At 36.5% G+C, this 18,473-nt stretch overlaps 4 protein-coding genes across 4 annotated transcripts; 3 read left to right on the forward strand and 1 right to left on the reverse strand.

Moving 5' to 3' along the window:
- Positions 1-39: 39 nt before the first annotated feature.
- On the forward strand, positions 40-1,828 carry CLUP02_18303 (uncharacterized protein; the record flags this gene model as incomplete). The annotated part of the gene is made up of 6 exons (XM_049297205.1): positions 40-208; positions 421-528; positions 588-667; positions 751-1,268; positions 1,342-1,501; positions 1,670-1,828. 6 exons carry the CDS (start codon positions 40-42, stop codon positions 1,826-1,828), a joined length of 1,194 nt encoding a protein of 397 aa, XP_049138429.1.
- Positions 1,829-2,840: 1,012 nt separating this feature from the next.
- CLUP02_18304 (polysaccharide lyase family 3) lies at positions 2,841-3,801 on the forward strand (the record flags this gene model as incomplete). Its single annotated transcript, XM_049297206.1, has 5 exons — positions 2,841-3,051; positions 3,143-3,297; positions 3,359-3,457; positions 3,510-3,563; positions 3,625-3,801. 5 exons carry the CDS (start codon positions 2,841-2,843, stop codon positions 3,799-3,801), a joined length of 696 nt encoding a protein of 231 aa, XP_049138430.1.
- Positions 3,802-5,043: 1,242 nt separating this feature from the next.
- Positions 5,044-7,565, forward strand: CLUP02_18305 (uncharacterized protein; the record flags this gene model as incomplete). The annotated part of the gene is made up of 8 exons (XM_049297207.1): positions 5,044-5,544; positions 5,593-6,221; positions 6,279-6,392; positions 6,454-6,524; positions 6,588-6,644; positions 6,705-6,735; positions 6,796-7,392; positions 7,454-7,565. The coding sequence occupies 8 exons, from the start codon at positions 5,044-5,046 to the stop codon at positions 7,563-7,565; spliced, it is 2,112 nt and encodes a 703-aa protein (XP_049138431.1).
- Positions 7,566-7,799: 234 nt separating this feature from the next.
- CLUP02_18306 (multicopper oxidase) lies at positions 7,800-10,434 on the reverse strand (the record flags this gene model as incomplete). The annotated part of the gene is made up of 7 exons (XM_049297208.1): positions 7,800-7,813; positions 7,901-8,510; positions 8,578-9,337; positions 9,401-9,533; positions 9,650-9,903; positions 9,960-10,081; positions 10,156-10,434. The coding sequence occupies 7 exons, from the start codon at positions 10,432-10,434 to the stop codon at positions 7,800-7,802; spliced, it is 2,172 nt and encodes a 723-aa protein (XP_049138432.1).
- Between the last annotated feature and the right edge of the window lie 8,039 nt (positions 10,435-18,473).

Raw genomic sequence — 18,473 nt, forward strand, 5'->3', positions numbered from 1 at the left:
CGAGTCACTGCGCTTCTGGCCAAAAGATTGTAATGCCCGATGGCCCAATGGGTACGTGCTCGGCCTTTCGAGTGCGACTCCATATCCAATGGCTCGCAATGCCGTGTTATTATTGCAACGTTGATGTTTACCCTGAATATCAAGGCTCCAGCTCTTCCAGGCCAAGGGGCAACGTTTGCCGAGTCACTAGACTTGTTTAAGTTGTTTGGTTGAGTCATTTGGATAGGCTGGTGAATGTGCATTGAAAATTCGATTGTTTGATGTCAAAACGCGTGTTTCTCACCTTTGAGACATGTCATTTGATCGAACCTTCTCGCGGAAGAGCAAGTCTCATTTCTCTGTATCCTACTCTTCAGTTTATATAGGAGATTTGCAACGTCATGGGACTCAGCCTAACTATTGTCAACTGAGGTCTCCCAGTGCTTTTGACCGCCCGGAAAGGAGGCTATCAAGGTGGCCTAGTGAACATACCTTATTTTGAAGCTCAGACGTCAGGCTTGTGCTTGTCGATCAAGGTACCGGACATAAGTGCCCGAAAACAGATGCATTCAACGGAGACACATTAATCTAAACTTATACATGTCTAGATTCTATTCAACTGGCTTTGACCTCGATATCTATTCACTTGAAACTCTTCCACGGCATTGCCTCGAATCACTCTAGAAGCGTAAGGCCATTTTTGCGGTGCTCGCACTCAAATTTCATCAGACCAAGAAGACTTAAGTTCAGCTGTACTTCAACACCGCTCAGAAAGAGGTAGTCGCCATGTATACTTCTAGAGAAATAGCCTTCATTGTCATCGGAAGCTTTGCAATACTGACCTCGGTCTTGTGGATTGCATTTGTTGCTCATGCGACTATCTTAAATGATCAGGAATCTCGACCAGAAAACAATAAGCTCTCAATTTCTGAGTTCGCCGCCGCCTGTTGCCTGATATTCTTTGGACTTCTCGTCCTAACACCGCCGATACTGGCCTACAGCATTGTGGTCCTTTGTCTGGCAATTGCTGCTATTATCCCTGGCTTTCTCTTCAGAGCTTGTGTCGAACCCGTCTGTGGTCCTTTTGCTTGCAGCAAAACCGCAAATGTGGTCGACATCTTGGATATCGCCTTCTATCCTTGCCTTTATGTCCTCCAGTATTGGGAGGCCTACAGTATGTGGCTCATCGGAGACGAGTGGGAGGAACCAACGTCTGCAAAAGCTCCAATGCCGAAGATCAATGGCTCAGAGAAGGCAATCGAAAGTCAAAGCGGCGAGCCAAACTCCAGGTGATCGAGGTAAGTAGAACGATCTTCTCCGACGGTGTATTTGGCGCTAGGCTGACAATACTCAGGAAACAAGTCTTTCCGACACATATACAATCCGTTGTGGTGCACCTATATCATTTCAAGAGTCTAAAAAGGGCACGATGAGATTCACTTCGACATTGGCAATCGAAGATCTTCTAAAGGCAGATCTTACAGACATGTCACCTTCCAGTATGAAGTCGTCTTGTCTTAAGGTATGAACGCGAAGTATCTAGATCAGTTTCAATTAGTTCAAGTATCGATATCTCCCTAGTCAGTTGATTTCGAGTCTCCCAGTGACAATAGTAATTCACCTTCTTTTCTTGTGGTAACCATCTAGGTGATGAGTGTCGCTCAATCCGCCTTGACCCTGGACATTTCAGGTTTCCACGTTGCGATGCAGCCAAGATGCCATGGTTTTCCCATCGCGGACGGAACGGCATATGATCTATTTCTTCGTAATGCTGAAGGAATTTACCTCTCCAGACCCTCGACAGTGTTGCTACCCCAAGGCGGAATTCGGCTTCACCCCTGTCATCTAATCCGCCTTGGCTACCTTTCAAAGTCAAGCCAAGCAATTGGCATTCTCAATTTCAGGCATTTCAGCTAGTTTTTAATCTGAATACTTGTCACGCCGTTGGTCTTTCTTAGCTATAGGGTGCGCTCATGGTGTCTGCGCGACATCTCCAGCCATAATTCTACTCGTGAACCTAGTAGACGACTTGTATCACGGTTCGATAGACTCAATGGGAATACCACATTACGGTTCGTATTTGTGAGCCGAAATTTGAGTGCAGAGTACGCAAAGCTCCATCATCATTCTCGTGTAGAGTATTTGGCTGACTCAAAGAACTGCCACCTCAGCCAGATTAGAGGTGAATGAGTGTTGTATTTTCCCATCTCCACTCGGGAATTTGCATGCTCGACATCAAATTCGTGAAGCCGCTTCCAGTTAAAGTATTTTCTCTAAACATTGATTAAATACTATGTGCCATAGCCACTTCTAGCTACTTTGATTCCATGACATGGCCGTATTAGATCCCAGAATGGAAGCAAACGCGGGTCGTAGACCATCGAGCGGGCGTGTCTATCATGCTGTCTCATAGTTCGTCTCCTTCAATTGGTGGGACTATCAGTGAGCACCCAGTGTCAGAAAGCCAAGGGAAAGAGTTGTTTTCAGTTCGGACCCAATTTCTGCGCCAACTACGGTGAATTTCGTGTCCCAAGGCTTCGAAAAAGGAAGCTCTGGAGATCATCCAAGAACTCTGTCAGCCATGAAGATTTTCCGCGACTCAAAGTCATTGTATATTAATGAACCAAGCATTCATACAACACGTGTGGATCATTCTTACCTGAGGCACGCCACATTGCTCGATGCGGGCCCCCTCATGAAGCTCCCTCGCTAGGCGTCGAGACTAAACGTTTTCTGTACCGAAATTCTTTATAAAATGTCCCTGCCGCAATCATCATGGGGACGAGAGTGCTCCATCCCAATCCAGGATTCCTATATCTTCAAGATTTTCTCGTTAGTTTCATTCAACATTACTTAGAGCAATGCTCAGCAAGATCGGAGTCCTCACCGGCGCCTTGCTCGGGGCCCTTCCCATGACTTTGGCATGCTTGAGTTATGAGGGTGGTTTGCCCAAGCCCACTTCCAACAAACAAATTTCTGCTCCCATCTATGTCAAGTCTGGCGAGGTGTTTGACGGCGGTTGGGCCAAGTATGATAGAAGCCCCACCTCATGCAGAGAGCAGGTGGAAGGAGGTATGGTTGAGAAAATCCTCCTTTTAGCTCAGACTTCCTGCCTTACGTTGTAGCATCCGTAATCGTACTTACAATTGTGTACCAACCCTAGGTGAGAAAGACACGGCTTTCGTTTTGCAGAAGGGTGCCACTCTGCGAAATGTCATCATTGGAAAGACGGCCGGGGAGGGCGTGTACTGCTTGGGAGGGGGGTGCAACATCGAATTTGTCTGGTTCGAAGATGTTTGCGAGGACGCCATCTCTATCGTGAGTCTTCTACCTTAAGCCTTTGAACATTCTGAACTTCTAAGCCACATAAATCCTTCAGAAGAATGACAAAGCTGGTGACGTTACCTGGATTGTTGGAGGAGGAGCCTACCATGCAGCCGACAAGATCATCCAGCATAATGGCTGTGGTCGTGTGAACGTGAGTTGCCACGTACCCATGCACATCCGCCGTTGACTAATTTTCAGAAAAGATCATCAACTTCTATGCAAATGATTACGGCAAAGTCTATCGCTCTTGCGGAACAGTGAGCCATCCCTCCTCCCGCCTCGTAAGAGTTTAGCAAAAAGCTCACCGCATGATAATAGTGCGAGAAGTGCGCCCGTGAAGTTTACATTGAGGGCGTGACTGCCCGTAATGGAGGTGAGGTTGCTGGAATCACCAAGGCCAATGGTGACAAGGCCACTCTAGTAAACGTCTGTACCGATGCCAAAACCCCTTGCCAGAACTACAGTGGTCCTGGCGTCAAGGACGGCCCTTGCTGAGTGAGTAATTGAGCCTCATTTTGTGCATGTTGTCTTACAGTCAGCATCCCTAGTATTACAGTGGAGGATCTTGAGGTTCTCCTTCCATTTCCAAATACTGCGAGTCTCAATTGCAAAGGTGATGGCATACGAGACTACCTCATCCACTCATTAGAATCAGATCGTCTAAATCATCCGGATCAAAATCACAATCATCATCAGTGCAACGTGCATTTCTGCCTCCTTTAATACTGCATTGCCGGTCCCTAGAATCATGGGAGTATCTCGAGCTACTGATAATTACCCCAACCTACTATTTACCTCATGAATTGGGACGGCCAATTTTTTTTACTTTGTGCATATGAACCCTTCTTGTCATGCGGTAATACTGGAACTAGCCCAGCACCCCGCTGATGTTCAATAGTAGCTGAGCAGGCAGTTCTGTCATGCTGCACCTCCCTAGCGAATTCACAGGTCGTTGTCTCGATGTGGTTTTGGCTATGTAATTAGCTTCTAGGTGTAAGTCATTCTGAAGCCGTCATGTAGAGATCGACGGGACCAATCCACGCCAATTCCCACCATGTGACCATACTACCGTGTCCTTTGCTCCTAACGCCACGGCCAATGATAGGGGCTGTGATGACGAGGTTTATCTGATATAGATCAATCCCGTGAATTCCGGTAGATTCAATATCAACAGAATGCGGGGAAAATCAACTTAGATACGCCGTGTGGATAAGCGTTGCCGCTCCGAGTGGTTGGCATTACCGGGTAATGCTTAGCCGCAAAAGCCACACCTCAGACTCACCGAGCGGGTAATGCCCAACCGCGATACACGTCTCTAGGAGGCCAAATCCAACGTCAGTAAAAAGATAGAACAACCCTGCTGAAATTTGGCACTTCCGCGGAAGTGAGAATGTTGGTTAGTCCGATTGATCGGCGACTGAGAGCTGAAGATAGGGATGCCTCGAAAGATGGCACTTGTTGGAGTTTTGGTGTTCTGAATGGGAAGCATCAGCTCGAGCGTCCTTTTGTCTTCGATAGGCCTAATCAGTACAGGATCTGTGAGGAGAAATGTTCACGATATATAAGAGCCAGCTGCCTCAAAGTCTACGCGAGATATTTACTCCAACGCATCATCAGTACCGGAAGTCAAACTCCAGGAAACAATACCTTATCTATTGATTACTGCAAGTAACTCTCCGTTCTGATTTTGAGAGTGATAAGAAGCTGACCAAGTCGTAGGATCGATTTACGCTTAAAATGGTCCAATTCAATCTAACCGAAGACCAAAAGGCTTTGCGCGCCAAAGGAGCCAAGGTTGCAAAAGAAGTCCTGACACACGCCTATGCAGATTACTCTAAGCACTCTGACCAACTCACGCGGTTTCGAGCAACTCGGCCCTACTACGGCAAGCTAATAAAAGAGGGATTACTCAAGGCCTTTATCCCCAAGGCCGCAGGCGGTGACGCAGATACCCTCTTGGAGACTGCCTTCCTTCTGGAGGAGCTTTATGCAGTCGAGTCCAGCATTGTGATCCACCTAGTCGGTAGTGCTTTAGGATTGTTACCTCTGGTTCTTGGCGGCACAGCCGAGCAGCAGGAGAGGTTCTTGAAGCCTTTCCTCTCCGGTGAAGGTGATCCCCTGGCAAGTCTGGCTCATTCCGAACCAGGTGGAACTGCGAATCACCTTGAACAAGGAGGGAAGGGTCTTGGAGTAACTACCAGGAAAGAGGGCGATTTTTACATTGTCAATGGCGAAAAGGTAAGACATCAGTACAGTTCGGCCGAGCTAAGTCTAATTTTGCAATAGCTATGGACCACAAACAGTGCCGGCTGGGACGGCAAAGGAGCAGAACTTACGTGCCTGTGCGCACGGTATTCTGAGGACGGCCTCTCAGAGAAGTCCGACGTCAACCCTGCAGACAATTTGATGGTACTTATGGTGACTCGAGAGATTGTGGCTCAAAACACCCCAGAGGCCTTTGAACTTCTCAGCGAACCTGAGCTCTTCGGGCACATTGCTGTCACTGGTCCTCACACCCGATACGCCAACTTCAAAGTGCCAGCTGATCACGTTCTTTTTGCCCCCGGCAAGGCCGGACTATACATCGAACAAGCCTTTGGCATCTCCGGAGCTCTTGTTGGGGCCATGGCAGTCGGTACCATGCGCGCCGCTTTCGAAAAGGCACTCAAATTCGCAAAGAACGACCATCGCGGCGGATCCATGCCCATTATCCAAAGACAGAGTCCTGCAGACCTGCTCATCGGTGCGAAAATTAAGATCGATACTTCCCGAATGCTCGTATGGAAAGCACTCGACAGCTTGGACAACGGTCCAGGAGATGCGAAATCTCGCTTCGAATCCTGCCTTACAGCCAAAATCTACAGCAGTGATTCAGCAGTCACCTGCGTCTGGGACTGCATGCAAGTGGTTGGCATGTAAGTTGACTTTCGGTCTTGGACTCAGTACTTGAATGCATGCTTACGGAAGACCAGGACCTCGTACGCTGAAAGCGCTGGCTTCTCGCGCCTTCTGGCAGATGCTGCTGTTTTCCCCTTGTTTGATGGTGGAAACGTTGGCATCAGGCGACGCCAGTTCCAAAAACTCATGTGTGAGGAGGAATACAAGCCGTGGGCAAATCTTTAGTCGCTCTGATGCGAAAGACACTAGTTTCTCGTATTCAATTATATGTCCCTTCAAAGACTTCCCAGTTGAGGCCACCCAAACCATGAAAGCGGAGGGTGCTTAAGCTAGAAGTCTTGTGCATAGCACACCATAGCCGTCTCGGTTTGACCTATTAACAGTAATTAAATCATTCAAAGTCAAATCAAAATCCGGCGGTCTGGATCCTGGATTGCAGCGTGATTTCTACCTATTTATTAAGGTTCATCGGGAGGAATTCGTACTAGCAAGTACCGCAGCGACCGGCTCTCGATACGGGTACACTACCTTGTTGGCATGACGATATTGTTCTGGCTATCTCAAGTGTTCATTTGCATTCCGCTCTCGCAGTCTCCACTCTGCTCTGAATAAATCAGCCCTTGGCCAACCGCGATCTTGTGTAACCATTACGATCACGTTTTCAACACAATCCGATTTCTTCGACAACTTCTTCTTAACTTTGAACAAAGCCATGGATCCTCATCTGCAAGTCTTAGTCAACCACTTGGTGATGATGGCCACCGTGTTCTCTGCAGTCGTGTTGGCGGTGTCCTTCATGACGGCGGCTATCGACATGCGTGAAGATAGCATCACACCACAACCTCAATGTCCAACAAGACTTATCTTCTGGCTCCTTCTCTCGATTATACAGTCAATCATCATGCTCTTATGGTTGGCTGGCTGTGTGCTGTTTGTGCCAGTCGCGGTCGTGCAGGCGGCTATCTATTGCCCCATTGCGGTCATAGGCTTCGTCATCCAACAGACAAGCGGGCATCATTATGCCGCAGGAGTAGCTTCTAATATTTGGGACGCTACTACTAGTTGTGGAGTCGCACCTACAACCCTGAGAAAGCGGTCCCTTGATGCGACTCTCTGGCTTTCCGGTGGTTTCTGGTCAAGGCGACAGTGTGGGGATCCCGAAGCACAAGAGCTGATGAATAAATCGCCGTGCAGGAACGAGAACATGGAATGATATTTGTTGAAGGGACCTTAAGGTCTCTTCTTGCAGCATTCCAGCTTTCGAAACGGCGAACATAGGATGTAACTGCGTACTAGAAGGTTGTTGGGACAAGAACTTGCACAGCGTCGAGTGCCAAGCTTTACCATCTACAGAAGTTTAGCAAGTCCGGCTGTTCTAAATGGGATGATACGTCGTGTTTTTCGTCATATGGTGGACGGTATAAAGCTTTTTTACCTACATTTGAGCCTGGGCACGCTCTTATTTGGTGTGATATAAGGTACTTTAGTCGAAGAAACCGCCTGGGTGTAGAAGTGTTATTCTTTGTCCATGATTGAAGTGATTATATTAGATACTTAGTTAGTTTAAAATCTGAAGAAATCAATTGAACTCCCCGCTATGCAAATTCCACTATGTCCACGTCAAGTGACGCTCCCAAAGGCAAATCAATCACGGAACAATCTGTCAGCTACATATCCACTTTTTATCGAAGCCCACTATCGAAAGGTAGAGCATTCTCGCCGTGTAATTGTACGTAGTCATCCCAGGCCGCGCAAACCTCGCGGACATCATCAGGGATCTTGCTTTGTCGGACTGTCTTTGGCTTGACCAAAAAGTTGATGTACAGACCAACGCTAGCGTGCCACGCAGTATGGCAATGGAAGCTCCAGATTCCTGGATTCTTTGCTTCAAACTGCACAACAAGATTTCCGTTACGCCGGAGAAGTTCCGTGTCGGCGCGGGCCGGGTTCTTGGGATACTTCAGAGTGCCGTTGTAGAACCCATCCGATTCGCTCAGGATCTGGAAGTCACCGCCATGAATGTGCATCGGATGGACGGAGAAATGGTTGTTCAGCACAACACGAACATGGCGGACATCGTCAGGAATCGTGGCCAAGATGTGCTGGGGATCCTTAAGATACTCGGCGTGACCATCTACTGCCTCGATGTACAACGGGCGGCTCCAGTCGGCTTTGAATGTCACATTATTCATCAGCCACTGATGATTGCCGCTAGCGTTTGATCTGAAGTCGATGTCGTAGAGAAGTGTAAGATCAGGCTTAGGGACACGCTTCTTGTAAATTGGCTTCTTCAAGTGAAGATCAGGCTACCAAGACAGGTTGAATTAGCATGACGAGCTAGTTGGAAGGAAGATTAAAATAAGTAGCACTTACATCACCGCATGTTGCAGTGAAGCTTGGCAGAGGCGCAACAGTTTTGGTGGCTGGAACGACCGTGGTGGGTGTCTCGTCATAGTAGATAGTGCCCAGTGTCTCGTTAACTTTGGTGGCGGCACACTGAATTCTTGAGCGCATGTAGTAAGACCGCTTCGGGTCTCCATTACCCTTGACAAGAACTTCAGCTCTCATGCCGACACCGAGGATGATGTACTCCACTTCGTAAGGCTCTACAGGCACGAAGTCCATTGTGGTCACAATGATCTTGTGGCCGTCTATGGAAAAGATTTGCATAGCCTCGACACTTGTGTTGATCAACCGGAGCTTATGAACTTTGCCAGACTTGAATCTCAAGGATGCGCGTGGAGCATTGCTCTTGCAAGTCGTATTCGCGGGAGCAAGTGAGCAGTTGAAGTGATTCATTCCGTTGATCAACTGGTTATTCGATTGAGGGGCGTAGACGCTGGTATCGTTACTGGTTGATATGGCATCCGAGGCAATCTTCTCGTAAGGGTAGTGATAGTAGTCGGAGAGTGTGACGGGGCCCAAGTCGAGATCGTATTCGACGTGAGAAGGGCCGTAGATAACCATAGGACCCCACAGACCTCCGCCATACTGCAGCGCATGGTGGCCATGGTACCATGTCGATCCATACGTGCTGGCTTTCCAACGATAGGTGAAACTCCCACCAGGTACAATGGGACATTGCGTGATACCGCTGACTCCATCCATGAGTCCAGTCCCTTGCTGGTGTATGCTTGTAAGAACGTTAGCATAAAGTAGCCAACGGCTGTGGGGACGTGATTTATTATGGACTCACCCATGCCAATGCATCGCTGTGCCTTCCTCCGGACCCGTGATGTTGTTGTGGACGGTGATCTCGACAATATCCCCCCAGTTCGCCTCAACGAGAGGCCCAGGGAAATGGCCATTGACAGTGAGAAGTGTTTGTTCTGTAGGCAATGACTATGATCAGTCACTGGCTAGGGGTAGGCGAAAGATGCGATCTGCCTTGCTCGATCGAAATAGAGATCATCTGATGGTGAGGCTAAGGGTTGATGTAACGTACCAAATCCATCAGGTGCTAGGACAGCCCGTTGTATCGTCCACTCGTATTTTCGCACGACGCCAGTGTCAGGCACATTCTCAGGATCAGATTCGCATGTGCGGTTACCCCACGGTGGGCTAGCTTTCTTCTCGCTCGATTTGGCTCCCAAATATCGGGGCAAACAGGTTGGGGTTGGCGTAGTTGTGGAGATACTCGCCGCAGTCCCAGACAAGGCATGCACTGTCTGTGAGATACCCGAAAGGAGGCCACACAAGCTTGGAGTATGTTAGCGCTGACGAAGAATAGGCTCGCGTGAGAAGATTTGAAATACCTCAAGGCCGCTGAGACTGAAGGCTTCATCTTGTTGTCGAAACCAAAGGCAAAGGCAGTGATGGAAGGGTTGAAGTGACAGTCAAACGGACCGAAAAGTGCGACCCAGACGTCTGCGTACGACTTATAACTAATGCATCAGAACTGAAAACACTGCCATCTGACTGTGCATTTCATTTATTTGAGAAGGCCCTCACGGAATTCGTTGAGCTGCCTAGCCGGCCGGCGACATTCGTGATCCCGGCGCATAGGGTTAGTTTGCCCCCAGACTTACGCCAAGGGCAGAGAGAAAATAGAATGTCGGGATCCCAGGGTCTTACGGTGCTTCTGAGGTGGCACGCTCGTGGCTTTCCCGTCGGGGTGGGCTGAGCGTTGAACGACTGGGCAAGACGTCGAGCTGCATGTGGCTTGAAGCTGAAATGCCAGCAATTGAGGAGTTGCCGCACGCGGCCAACGCCACAATACCTGACATACATGGTTGCCAAGCCGCTAAAGCACGGATCTGCCGGCATACTTATAGACAACTTGTTTGCAAAGGTTGCTTGGTTTGATACTAAGGTACTCATCGCATAGAGCCAGGGTCTGCTGCTGTGCTTGTTTGCTGCCGACCTGCAATTTGCCTGATAATTTATTAGTGCCATTGTGTTACGTAATAGGGATAGTAATCGCACCTTACGAAGTGCCCGTTACGTACTAAATCACGTATCTATCTCAGATATCGTATTTATAAACCTTTTTTTTTTATCTATTTCTATTTTAATAATTAAGCTACTTTTATTATACTCTATATACTTATTACTACGTATTATAACTTATAATAATTATAAGCTTAGTTCTTAATTAAGACCTTATATTATAACAATATACTTATTAATATAATTTTTACGATCTTTTTAAAATAATTAATTTATTTATATTTACTTTAACCTAAGCTAAATTAACTAATTATAATAATTAAATTAAATAGTTTAACGTACTTCGTATTATAAATAAGGGTATTAGGGTTTAAAAATATATTAACTTAAACGCTCTAAGTTTTAATATATTTTTTAACCCCTTTATAATACTTACTTTACTTTCTAAATCTAAATAATTAATTATAACCCGTAATAAAAAAGAATTACGAGCTTATTAAGCTTATTATAAAATATTTAAAAATAACTAAAAAAACTAAAAAATCCTTTATTAGTAGTTTTTAAATATAACTCTTAATACGAACCTTTCGACTTCTTTAAATATAAATAACTTATAGGACTAAGCCGGGTTTCTTTTTATAAAACTAACTATATTACTTATTTTATATAAATAAGTTTATCCTTATACCGTATTTATAAAAAGGTTTTATATACTTAAGAGTATTTAAAAATAATTAGAGCTCAATACTAAATATAAGTAATTTATAGTTTATAAATATAATACTATTAATACGTATATTAAAATCCTTATTTAGTAATTAATAAAATTAATTAATATTATACTATATAAATACGTATTTTAAAAAACTACAAAAAATAGTACTAAGTTTAGTATATAGCAGATCGTTAAATATTTAAAATAGGAATTTATACCTCCCGAACTAGTAATAAAGAATATAGTTCGAGAGGAATATTAATAAACCCTTAATAAAATAAGGACTAGAATTAACTTTTAATATTAGTATAAAGAGTAGTAATTTACTTACTTCCGAGCTAAAACGTATAATATTTTAAAAATTAATAAAAAAATCGCCGTACTTAACTTCTTAATTATAATTAAGTTTAGACTTAATTTTATATAAAGCTAATATATATATATAAAACTTTTAATAAATTAATAGTTTTTAAAATATATACGAGGACCTTTAAAAAGATTACGTATATATTTAGCTTAGTAACTTAGGACGTATATACTAAACGACCTTTAAATTAAAAGGGGCTTACTCTACTTTTATTAAACACTTTAACTTAATTAATAACGTAAATAATAAGAGTAACGTTATATACTTTTATAATTACGTATACTTATAGCGCCCTATAATATATTAAAAATTAAAATAAGTATTTATAAACCGAAACGTTAATAAGTTATTAATACGAATATTAAGGAGCTATATAAAAAAAGTCCTCGCTATTATTAAATTAAATAAGTAAAAATTATTTTATAATAAGTTTAAAAAAGCTAATTAGCTAAAGAATAATAAAATTTCTAAAAAGCCTAGGTTTTTAAAAAGATCCTCTAACTAACTTATAACGAGCTTATTAATAAATTAAAATAAGGACTACGTAGTTATTATATTTATAAAGAGTTAGGACTTAGAAATAAACGCAATTTTTAGTACCCCTATAAATAGTACTTATCCCCTTTTTTTAAAATACGGTAATAAATAGCTATAGAATAATATATTTAGTTAATAATAAGAGCTTATTTAAACTTAAGAGTTACGTATTATTAAATAATAAAAACTATATTAAATTAAGAACTATTATACTACTTATTACTATACGTAATACTTATATTATAAAGGGCGTTTTAAATAGACTTAAAAAAAAGAGAACTTATATTCTAAAGCTCTAAAACGTCGCTTATATTAAGGGATTTTATATTAATATAGTTTTAAAAACTTTACTAAATAAAAGCGTATTTTAATATTATAGTCTAAATTATATTTTATAATAAGGAACGCTTTATAAAAGTACTATTAAAAAGTAGCTTATTTAAAAAATAATCTAGTCTTTTTCGAATATAAACTCCTTTAATCCTATCCTTTTTTTATAAACCTTAAGTAAGTCTTATAAAGCTTAGCTAGTATTACATTACTAATTAATTATAAAAAATTATATTATTTATATTAATATACTTATAAAAGGTCTAATAGCGCGCTCCTTTAGTACTTTAAAATAAGTTATTTTAGACCTAATACTTTTTATTAATTATTATATAAAACTTAAAATATACGTATTAAACCTCTATTATAAGTTAAGTATAAAGTATATATATTATCTAAAATTAAAATAATAATTTTAAAAGAACTACCCTTAAAAAGAGCTTTATAGCTATAGTACTATATATACTAAAATCTCTTTTACTTCGAACTATTTTTTAATAAATAATAATATATACTTATAGCTTTTAACGAATATAATAAATAGCTTAGGGGTTTTTTTAAGGATTAAAATAGAAAAAGAAATACTTTTTATACTATAGAGCTTCGAAATAGTAATTTATTATTAAAAAAGAACTTTAATTTATTTTTTTAAAAAATAATGATAAAACCGCCCTCTTAATTATAAACGTTAAATATATATATAAAACGTCATATAATAAGCTAAGAATTAGAATAAAACTTCTATTTTTATATATAAAAGAACCTATAAATAACGTTAAAAAAGTAAGTTAACTCGTAATTATTAAAGCTTATAAAATACGCTTTTTAATAAACCTCTTTATAAATCTATAAAATAAAATAATATTAATAATAATTTTTATTTATAATATTACCCTATAAGAGGCTAATAAAGGAGATTTGCTTATTATAATAAAAATTAACTAATAAAAGTAGTATTAATACTAATAATAAATAAGTTATTAAATACGGGATTCCAAACTAGTTATTTTATATCTTAGTAACCTCTACGTATATAATTATTAAGTATACTCTTTTTATAAAAATCGTAAGAGGGGTATATATTAAAAAAAGTTTAAAATACTTCCCCGCGGGTATATAAAATACTTAATTAGATATATTTTAAAAACGCATAACTTATATAAGGTTTAAGTACCCGTGCTTAAATAAGTATTTATTATAAAAAATATTAAGTTTAATAAAAAAGTTTTATATAATCTCGTATATAAGGAGTAAACTATTATAAATAAGTAAGTAAATCTAATAATTTAAAAAATATAAAAACTCTTTAATACTAATAATAAATTAGTTTAAATACTTAGAAAAATAAATCTAAACTTTAAAAATACTAGTACTTAAAATAACTTTATAATTAAAAATAGTATTATTATTAAATTTTTAACTATTTAGGACGCTAAGTAACTAATAAATATATTTTAAAGTATAGTTAATAAGGTTAAAAAGGCTAATATAGTCTTATTATTATTATTAACTTTTAAAATAACCCCCTTATATAAGCTCGGAAGTAGAAGTAAAAAAGGGGATATAATAACTAGGTTATAAACGGCTCTATATAGTCTATAGTCCTCCTTATAAATACTTATATATATTATAAAAGTTCTTAACCTTTTAATTCTTAATAACTCTTAGTAAAACGCTAAAGTATATAGTAAATAAAGTACTAATTATAAAAAAGTAATTCCTAATATTAGAGTTAACGTTAATAAGGAACTTTTATAATAAACCTCTATCATTATATAAAAATAGAGCTTATAAAAACCGCCTTATTAAGTACTAAGTAAAGCTTTATTAGGTTTTAAATATTTAAACTAAGCTTATAAACCTTTATAACGCTTTAATAATAATTTTTTTATAACGCTTTTATATTTAAATATAAAAAATAGTAATTATTATAACCACCTCTAGGACTACTTTTTCTTTATTTTTGTACCTAATTAATAAAAAGCTATAAAAAAATATAAAATATATAATACTTTACTAAGTAATAAAAAGAGTAATTTATAAGACCTATTTAGAGTATTTTAAAAAAGTTTAAAAACTACGACTTATTAAAGTTAATTTTTAAAACCTACTAAAAAAGTTCAGTAATATTAAATATCTCTTATTATAATTATAAAAGCTATTTAAGGATATTATAAATATAAAAATAAAAAAGCTAAGGGATATTAATATATAAAAAGAGGTTAATTATAATCCTAAATAAAAAAATTTATTTTTATTAAAATAAGTATATATTTATAAGTACGATATTAATAACGAGGTTAGTAAAATAAAAGTATATATATATATAAAAAGGGATATATAACTACTTAACCCCTTATAAAATACGTATATTTCGACACTTATTATAAAAGCCTTTAGGCTTATAATAATAATAACTACTTAATTCGACTTTAAAATAAACTAATATAATACTATTAACGCATTCCTTAACGCGCCTCTTAAAAATAAAAAGTTAATAATTATTAAACTCCTAGAGGGATATAAAGTTATTAATAAAATAAGTAAGCTCTAACGCGCTTTATATAATTTCTAAAACTTATTAATTCTTTAGTTCTAAACTTTTATTTCTATACTTCGTAATATAAATATAATATATAATTACGAAAATATCTATATTTACTAAACTATAAATAAAAAAAATAATACTAATATTCTATATTAATAATTTTATTATTTTATATTATTAAAACGATTGAAAAGTAGCTTAGGGGATCGTTAATAATATAAAGAAATATATTAATTTTAAAAAGAATAAACTAATTAATTACTTCTTTAGAATACGGATTTTATAAAACCGTACTACTTATAAAGTTTATCTTATTTATAATATATATATTAAGCGAATTACTAAGCGCTTTAACCTTATAAATTTACTATATCTAACTACCCCTCTTCTTTAAAAAGAGTTTAAACTAAACGAGGGGTAAGTAATAAAAAAGGAAATAAAGAGCTATTAAAAAAAAGTTAAAAATATACTTTATATAGCTATTATAATTTGACTAAACGTCGCTTTTATTTACTTGTAATTATTATAGTTCTTAACTAACCTAAGCGTAACTTATATTAAAATAATTAATTATTATATTTAATATTTTTATATAACGAAATATCTTATGCTTTATTATAGTAATATACTAAGTATATAATTATTATTTCTAATTAAAAATACTAGCTTCGTAAATAATAAAGTAATATAATAATTATCCTAAAAATATATAATATTCCTTTTTAATAGCCTAATTTAATAAAAATCAATATACTAAGCGATAGTTACGACGTTAATTACTAAAACTAAGCTTTTTTATTTTAAAAGAATCGTAAAAAAGACTATAGTTCTAAAGCGCTTTTTTAAAAATATTACCCTTAACCTAAAGAAAGTATAGTTAGTTAACTATAATAATTAGTAAATAATTCGACTTATGATAAAAGAAAAAATAGCTACTTAACTTCGCTATATTAATATATAAAATATATAGTTAAAATAAAAGTACGCTAAAAGTAGCTTCGAAGTTACTTATATATTAATAAAAAACATACTAATAAATAAACTTATTAAAAACCTTTTATAAACTAAGTTCGAACATTTCCGTATATTTCTTAACTTTTATAATACGTAAAAAGCTATTATAAATAGCTAAAATAATTAAAAAATAATTAATTTAAGTTATGCTTAGAAAAACTTAATACTTAAAAATAAATAATAAATAAAACTTAGAATATAGCCTAGAGGCTTAAAATAAATAAAATAAAAACCTCTTATAGCCTAAAAGCCTAAACTCTTAAAATAACTTTATTTTATAAAGTATACGTATATAAAAATAAAACCCGGGTTTATATTTACTATTTAAACTCCTAGTTTATAAAGTACGTAATTATTAAGAATATAGTATTATTAAAGAGGAGGGTTAGTATGCGTACTAAGAAACGTATTTTATATACTTTAAAGTTTATAAAACTAAGAGTAATAGGGGTAGTAAAGGGTATAAGAGCTAAAATAATTATTAAATTAATAACTTAGAGTATAAAAATAAGTAATATAATAAAAAGTTGATTATAAATAATTATAATAAATATAAAAGAGGACCGGGAATATATAAAAAAAAGTCCTCTATATAAAAGCTAATATAGTTCTTATATACTTTTTAATTATTATTTATTTAGTAAATAATACCGCAAAGCTTAGTAATATCTTATTAAAATTATAATTAAAAGTGCGCTTTTTAATAATAAAAAAGGATAATGTACTTATAAAAAAGGGAGTATTATTTATAATAGCCTTAGTAAGGGCCTAGGCTATTAGTTATAAAATAACTAATATATTAATATACTCCTTAGCTAAATAGTTATTAAAATAGTACGTATATTAGCTACTATTTTTTATAAAATAATAATTACTATTTTTAAAGTTAGTATATTAAAAAGCTATTTTAAAATAAAATAAGTACTAAATCTCCCGTTTTTTAAGAGCCTCTTTTTTAAGCTTTTTAAAAACTAAGTATATATTAAATAGACCTAAAATAATAAAGAGAACTATACTTATTATAAAGGGTACCTTAACTTCTTAATATTCTTTTTTACTTTTTACTACCTTTTTAAAAAGAGCTAGCTTTATATTTTTTAAATTTTAAAATAATATTAAATATAAATTCTAAAAATAATAATATATAATATACCCTTTTTAAAAAGCTTATTATTTAAATTAATTTTATTCTTATTCTTAGGCTCCGAGTGGGGAATAAGTAAAAGCTCGGTAGAGCTTTTATTATTATTATTTACTTTATTATTACCCTTATTATAATTATTAAAAAGAGCTTTAAACTTAATAAAGTTCTTAGTATTTTAATTAATAGCTTTAATATCCTCTTAATTAAAAAAAAAAAGCTTAATAGCCGGGCCTTAATAAGAAATAAGAAATTATAAGGGAGAGTAATAACTTAGAGGGGCTTATTAATATTATTACCTATTTAAACTCTTAATAAAATATATAATATATATATAAAAAGTATTATAAAAATTATATAAAACTTATTATTATTTTTAAATATATTAAATATTTATATTTAAAATAAAATTAATAAGTAATTTAATAATATAGGCGCGCGTACGTAATAAATAGGGGTACTTATAGTAATTACGAAAGGTTAAAAAAAAATTTAGCTAAGTAACGCTATAAAAATTTAGATATATATAAAGCGGCTAAGTAGCCTTACTTTTAGTAATTTATATATTAAAAGTAATAAAATACGTACTATTCTAAATTAAGATTTTACTTATTTTAAATAAAGGGATATATTTATAATAAATATAATTAAAAAAACGTATATCCCTTATACTTTTTTTATTTATTTATATTTAACTAAATTAGGCTTTTATAAAAGTATTTAAAGATTTATTTTAAGTATAATAGCTCTTTAGTAATAGTAATTAGGGAGTATATTATATAATAAGAATAATAATCGCACTTTATAAAGTACTCGTTACGTACTAAATTATATATCTATCTTAGATATTATATATATAGACCTTTTCTTTTTATCTATTTCTACTTTAATAATTAAGCTACTTTTACTACACTCCGTATGCCCATTGCTACGTGCCATAACTCGTGACACATTGAGTGATACCCCTTGCTGTGGCAAGTGTGCTAAGATATTCTCGAGTACGCCACCTGATTGTTTTATTTCTGGTCTCGGAAACTTATTAGCTCTGTGTCACGTTCGGCGAAGCGTGGCACCGCACTGCTGGTTCTAGGGCTGTGGAACGAGCTAGGCTGGCTAGATCAAGTTGAGTGAGTCGACTGACTGGGCTCGCAGCGGCTTCCGTCGAATAGGAATAGCCACTTTGACAAAGGATTTAAGGTACGAGCTAAAGGCTGGGTCGCTTAAACTG

This window comes from Colletotrichum lupini, chromosome 10, assembly GCF_023278565.1.
Source record: "Colletotrichum lupini chromosome 10, complete sequence".
NCBI lineage: Eukaryota > Fungi > Ascomycota > Sordariomycetes > Glomerellales > Glomerellaceae > Colletotrichum > Colletotrichum lupini.